This window comes from Vollenhovia emeryi, unplaced genomic scaffold, assembly GCF_000949405.1.
Source record: "Vollenhovia emeryi isolate VEMERY1.0 unplaced genomic scaffold, V.emery_V1.0 DF939216.1, whole genome shotgun sequence".
Taxonomy (NCBI): Eukaryota; Metazoa; Arthropoda; class Insecta; order Hymenoptera; family Formicidae; genus Vollenhovia; species Vollenhovia emeryi.
Genome location: NW_011967150.1, coordinates 102,828 through 109,731, shown reverse-complemented (window position 1 = coordinate 109,731; position 6,904 = coordinate 102,828). Strand labels below are relative to the sequence as shown.

Below are 6,904 nucleotides of genomic sequence, written 5' to 3'. Positions count from 1 at the left end.
TTACTAGGAATCCTGAGTGCTGAGTGGTGCAACGATAGTAATTTATTAGATTGCAAGCAATCCAGCAGGAAAAATAGCATCGTCTGCAGCGGGCTTTACAGAAAAGTTGCAAAGCTGATTGGGGCTATTCGAATGGTTTTTAATCAATCGACTTTCAACTTTTCTGTAAAGCCCGCTGCAGACGATGCTATTTTTCCTGCTGGATTGCTTGCGATTTAGTAAATTACTATCATTGCACCACTCAGCATTCAGGATTCCTAGTAATTTACTAAATCGCAAGCAATCCAGCAGGAAAAATAGCATCGTCTGCAGCGGGCTTAATAGTAGAATTTTCGCATACGTTTCTTTTTGTGTCTGCTGAACGCGGTCATTGTCTCCGATATCAGTTTCGGTTGCAATCCTGCATGTTACTAGACCGGTTGGGTTAACCTTTGCGCATGCGCTACGGTTTCTGCCATGGCTCCTGTAGTTTTATATGCTTTTATATTAATGGTTCGCATCTAGCGGTTTATTGTTCGAGGCATTCGAGCATGTTCCATTCCAAGCGCGCACTTGGGTGAAAAGCAGGGAAGAGTCCGCCTGTACACATGGTAGCAAGATTTGTCTTCTGATATAATTCGTGATTTTGGATTAAGGTAATTTATAGATAAAAGTGTTGGCGTACGATTATAATTGCAATAAAACGTTTTTAAAACTAACGTTTGGAATTCATAATCATTAAATTTAGCATCACACAGACGAGATTACGTGTATCTAATTTATCTAGAGCCGGGACTAGGATTTGGCGGACATGGCACGTGTGAAAAGATTTGTAGGGATCGCGATCGAGCGGGGCCATCGACCTAAGTTGTGCGCCGTGACGCCGCGTTCAATATTAATATATCGAATAAAACTATGTAAAAGTATCCTCATTATATTTTATATACCGTAAAAGAAGTATTTTTGTTACTAAAGGGCGCACTTTTTTCTTTGCCTTCGGACGCCAAAATGTCTAGTCCCGGTTCTCAATTGATCCAACGTTACAAGTATTTATTATGTTTTGAATACTAATGAATTGTAATTGTAATAATCATTGGTATGTTTTTAGATGGAAAGTTTTCCTCGAGGTGGGAAGAAACCTGGAACTAAGAGGTCTGCAACCACGGTAAATACTTATTTTAATTTCTTTTAAGTTTATTTTAAGAGGAAATTAACAGAAAAAAAGTATAATTTTACTTTATCTTAAAGTATTACGGTAATCCGCATTATTAAATCGCATCTCTGGATGTATTTGAAAACTTTTTTTAATATCAATTTTATTCAATTAAAGTTTGACATAAAGACAATGTACATAATGAAGAGCTACACAATGCGCGGGCACAACGAATAACACTTTTGTGTAATAATCTCTTAGATGTCCAAGGACGAGCTTAAACCTAAAAAGCGTAAAATACAAACAAAGGAAAAAACGGTGGGCAAAGAAAAAACAAATATTCTCAATATTGCACAACAATTCTCTAAACAACAGCTATGCCAAGGATACGTATTCCTTGGCCGGATTCGTGATGTAAAACAATTAGAGTTGACAGTGTCTTTGCCAGATGGACTCGTGGGATCTGTGGAGATCAGTGATATCAGTAAGGCGTACACAAAACAGTTGAAAGACTTACTCGCAATGGTCAAGAGCAAAGTACCCGTGTCTTTAACACATATGTTCAAATATGGCGATTATGTAACGTGCTACGTCAAAACTCTATGTGACTCGAGCCGAAGAGACTGCAAATTGTCTCTGGACCCGGAATTAATAAATCAAAATATTTCTATTAATTATCTCGCAAAAGGTTCAAAAATTGTTTGCTCTGTCAAATGTATAGAGGATCATGGCTATTTAATGGACACAGGCATAGGTGTTGAAGCATTTCTCGCCTATGACCAAGTTGAAAAAGGAAAGCAATATTGTAAGTACAACTAATTCTGTAAAAATAACGAAACAGTATCGTTGCATGTGTCCTTCAGGAAAAGTAATTTGTTAATATCATAAATTTTATAGTTACAGGTAGTCAAATCTTGTGTGCAGTCAAGAATTTTGACACTATAATTGAACCATCTTTCATCCAATTGACAGCTAAAAAGACACGGATTGACAGGGTGAACTCACACGTAAAATCTTGGGACGTCTTAACACCGGGAACAAAACTGTTGCTTCGTGTAACAACGGTGCTCTCCGACGGCCTACGAGTTACGTTTGGGGAAGACAATGTTGGATACATAAATCAAATTTATCTAAGCAATCCTTTATCTACGTATACAGTCAACATGGAAGTGATTGGCACGTTATTGTACAGACAACTACTAACGAAATTTGCGTACTTCAGTCTGCTGACCGACGAGTCGGAAAAGGAGATGTTACGCGTAGGCGATATTATAGAGAGAGCCAAATGTCTCTACAAAGTAGTCGATGGAGTAGTCCTCAAGTTATCTAAATCTCGTGGTCTACGTGGATATGTCTCTTTCCTCGAGGACAAGTCTGGTTTGTGTTCAACCAAATTCGAAGTAGGTTCCACGTATAAGTGCAGAGTCGTCTCGTACAACTTGCTGCAACACCTTTACGTCTGTACAACGAATACCTCAGCTTTGAAAGACATCTATTTCTCAGCTTCTGACTTTAATATTGGAGATGTTCACGATGTGACGATCTTGGATGTTCGACCGACTAATAACTACGTAGCCGTGAGTCTTGGAAGGGTGCGTGGAATTGTCCCGCGTGAACACATATCCGATAGCGGCATAAACTGTACGAAACAACCGGGGGCACTCCACAAGGTCCAGGCGAGAGTCCTGGATATAGATCGCGACAAAAATCGGATGAAATTCACGCTAAAGCGGTCACTAGTAAACAGCCAATTGCCAATTTTGCAGGATTTCGGCGAAGCCAAATGCGGATCGAAGTATCACGGTACGGTCAGCTTGATAAATAGGAACGGCTTACTGGTGAGATTTTACGGGCTGGTAAAAGGCTGGGTTTCGCGTGCTACACTAAACCCCGATACGGAGCACATGAATTGGAACTTTTTCATCGGCCAGACAGTCACAGTGCGCGTCGAATCGGTGGAGAAGGACAAGCGAAGAATGAACCTGACAATCGTGAAAGAGGAGAAAGAGAAGAAAAGACCAGTCGACCTTTTTGTCGGAGAGATGGTCAAAGGAACAGTGTCGGAAAGGACCTATCTAGGGATATATGTGAAGCTACAGACGAAAGATGACGAAGCTGCCGTGACGGCTTTCTTGCCAGCTGCACACATGGCTCTGTGCACCAAAATCGGCGCAGTGCTGACAGCGAGATACGCTCCTGGAGACGTCATCAATAGTATTGTCTTTGCCACAGAACCAACCGTGCTACTGACACACACTTTAGTGACGCAACACAAATACAGGAACTTCGACTCGTTGAAAGTGGGTGACAGTATTCCATCCTCGGTCTGGGAAATATTGCCGAACGGCGTGAAAGTTGTCCTGCCGATCGATAATTATTCCAAGCTCGGTTTTGTATCCCGCAAATGTATCAGCAATTTCGAGAAACTGCACGTGAATCAGATATTATTTGTTAAAATCATAGCTATCAATTCGCAAGAGAGACGGCTCACTTTGACGATGTCGCTGAAAGCCGTGTACGAGTGTCTGACCGATTACGAAGACAAGATGACGACGGCGGTGGGCATCTTGCATTGCTACCTCAGCACACAGCGGGATCAAGAAGATATCTATGAGCAAATGAACAAGCCGATCTCGTCGGTGTATCTAGGTCAAAAAGTCGTCGGCGTTGTCAAAGAGATAACTGAGAACGGTCTGCTGTTTCGGGTGTCCGACGGACTGAACTGCATTGTACGCAAGGAACATTGCATCGGCAACCTTAAATTGGGGGACTCGGTGTGCGGCACAATCATGTGGAAGAATTATCCGCATAATATCCTCAACGTGACGTTGGTAAAGAGCATAGGAAACAGTATCACTTCGCAGAATATGCAACTGCCAGAATTGCCCACCGGGGTTATGCTGAAAGCGAAAATCTTGCTCGTTCTCGATTGGTTCGTACTCATTCTCGTGAAGCGCAACGGCTTGGGACACTTGGCAGCTCTACCTGTCCGTCGACACATCAACGACATTGCTCCCGATCTAGCTCCTTACAAGATCCACACTAAGATCCGGGTGTACGTTGTAATGACGAAGAGCGATACTGGCAGTATTCCAATTTGTTTGCTAAAGTCTGCATTCGAAGTACCGAAGAGCACGACCGTGTCGAAAATATCAGCTACCAAGACCAAGCACGTGAAGAAGAAAAAGGTGTCTGAGCCGCACAATCTTGCAAATTCGACGAAGAAAGCGCTGAAGAAAAATAAAGTCGAAGAGGAAGAGAGTAGAATAAAAGACATAGATGAACACTCCGAGTCGAACGAAGATTCTGTCGACGAGAATGAAACACAGAAGAGCAAAACAGTGAAGAGATTGCGCCTTCCGGAATGCGGATTTTCTTGGAACGACACGGTAGAATTGGCTGCTCCTGCTGAAACGTCCAGCGACGACGACGAAGAGCCTGAAGAAGAGTCTGAGCGGAACAAGAAAAAGAAGATAAGTGCGGCTGAGCGGCGAGAACAGGAACGACAGAAGGAACGTGAGATTCGCCAGCGAGAGGAGGCTCTGGTGAGCAATCAGATACCCAATTCGGTCGATCAATTTGACAAATTGGTCTTGGCAAACCCCGATAGCTCGCTACTGTGGATGCAGTACATGGCGTATCATCTGCAGGCTACGGAGATCGACAAGGCGAGAGCGGTCGCGAGACAAGCCGTGAAAAAGATCCATTTCATGCAGTTTGCTGAGTTATCAAACGTGTGGAAGGCATGGCTCAACCTGGAGACCAGATACGGCACCGCCGAGTCTCTGAACGACGTGTTCCAGGAGGCCGTGAAGAATAACGATCCGAGCATGTACCTGCACATACTGACTGTGCACGAGGACGCCGGTAAAAAAAAAAAGCTTAAGAGATTGATCAAAACCATGACCAGCAAGTTTAAGGACGAACCCAACACGTGGACAAAATTCTGCTCGGCGTTGCCGAAACTCGACAAGAAATCGCGGCGGCTCATGCGGCAATCATTGAACTTTTGAAATTTGAACTTTTCTTAAAAGTCTACATCTTTGTTGCGCAAGTCTCTTTCGATACGTACTTTCGCTAATTATTTTTCCTTTCCACCGATACATTTTTGTGGCTTTTGACATTGCGATGCAGGACTAAACCGAAGTTAGCTCGCAATGTCAAAAGTGCATTGCTATCAACCTTGAAGCCATAAACCTAACGTCGCGCTGTTGCCACGTTTAACCCGTTTCATCGAGGGTGAAATATTAATATTAATAACAAATAATATTTATAGTTGTTTAAATAATGCATATTTACCCTTTTAACTATATTCCAATTACTTTTTCTGTATTACACTGCTAAATAATGTTGTTAAATAAATAAGAAATTTGATGTTCTAAGGTTGCATTCTGGGCATTTTCACTGCCAAAAGTTTTATTGTAAAAAGTTGTAAAATGGCAAATAAACCTATTAAAGTGCTGAAAAATGTGAAAAATAACTTTTTAAAAATAAATATATTATGTTAGTTATCATTTATATCAGTTATCACTAGGTTTACTGCACGTTTAGCGTAGATATGCCAGTTTTTCGAATTTAGGGGATTTTTGTCAATGATTGTATCTCAGATACATCAAAACTATGACGTGCGTTTGCAGACGCATACATGCTGGTACAATTTGCGATTTTTGAGAACACACTGGGAGACAGCGAAGAAGCGGAAGATATATTCGAGATGGCCCTGAGTTTTTATCCCAAAAACAGCTACATATGGTCAGACTACGCCGATTCCTTCATAAAGTCTAACAACATCGATTTTGCCAGGTACATAAAAATTTTATGGTATTAAGCCCGCTGCAGACGATGCTATTTTTCCTGCTGGATTGCTTGCGATTTAGTAAATTACTAGGAATCCTGAGTGCTGAATGGTGCAACGATAGTAATTTATTAGATTGCAAGCAATCCAGCAGGAAAAATAGCATCGTCTGCAGCGGGCTTTACTCAAATGTAGCGTGCAATGATGAATATACATTATCAGAATACATCAGTTTCAGATCTGAATTTTTAGTTCTTTAGTACATTTTATGTAAGGGATATTTTTTATTTGCAGAAAAGTGTTGGAGCGGGCGTGTGCCCAAACGTTTCCAATGAAAAACATGAAAACTCTCTTCATGAAATGGATAAATCTCGAAGTGAAATACGGTACGCCCGAGGCTGTAGCTCGCGTGCGGCAAATGGCTGCCGATTACGGGTCGAAATGTATTTAAATACCCTAACAGCACAGATGATGGAAAGTCGACTGTTAAAACTGACGGAAAGTCGACTTTCCGATTAAAAGTCGATTAAAAGTCGACGAAGAGTCGGCGTTTCTGCGGTCATTCGTCAACTTTTGTCGACATCAAGTCGACTTTCGTCCTAAAAAAAGTCGACTTTAAGTCAATGCATCGTAGGGTTGCGCATACGAAATAATAGTACTTATACTTAAGTAGTACTTGAAATTAGTACAATTCCATTATCACATCTTCAGTCTCCGATAATACTGAAATTTGTAGCCGGCTGTCTGCTCTGTTGGCTTTGGACGCGCCCATTGTTAACTAATTAAAATGTTTGTACTTTTTAAGAGACTGTACATAATTCCGGATCAATGATGATCTTGTGTTTATATATGTTCCTCTTTGATAAGTTCGCAGTTGTTAATATTTATTTGTAATAACAAGACTGAAAGGATCTCCGTGTTCAATCTTCGTCTTTTCCCGCCTCTGTGACTTCCGTGGACAATCACGTGATTAGACC

General features: G+C 41.5%; 1 protein-coding gene across 1 annotated transcript; it reads left to right on the top strand.

Moving 5' to 3' along the window:
• Positions 1 to 512: 512 nt before the first annotated feature.
• LOC105560930 (protein RRP5 homolog) lies at positions 513 to 5,600 on the top strand. Its single transcript, XM_012010458.1, has 4 exons — positions 513 to 635; positions 1,088 to 1,144; positions 1,394 to 1,937; positions 2,030 to 5,600. The coding sequence occupies exons 2-4, from the start codon at positions 1,088 to 1,090 to the stop codon at positions 5,143 to 5,145; spliced, it is 3,717 nt and encodes a 1,238-aa protein (XP_011865848.1). The 5' UTR covers positions 513 to 635; the 3' UTR covers positions 5,146 to 5,600.
• The last annotated feature ends 1,304 nt before the right edge of the window (positions 5,601 to 6,904 follow it).

Bases quoted from the DNA above. Each gene is read 5' to 3' on its own strand.
- LOC105560930 (XM_012010458.1), top strand. From the start codon at position 1,088: ATGGAAAGTTTTCCTCGAGGTGGGAAGAAACCTGGAACTAAGAGGTCT. The intron at 1,145-1,393 runs GTAAATACTTAT...ATAATCTCTTAG, and splicing joins CTAAGAGGTCTGCAACCACG to ATGTCCAAGGACGAGCTTAA. The intron at 1,938-2,029 runs GTAAGTACAACT...TAAATTTTATAG, and splicing joins TGAAAAAGGAAAGCAATATT to TTACAGGTAGTCAAATCTTG.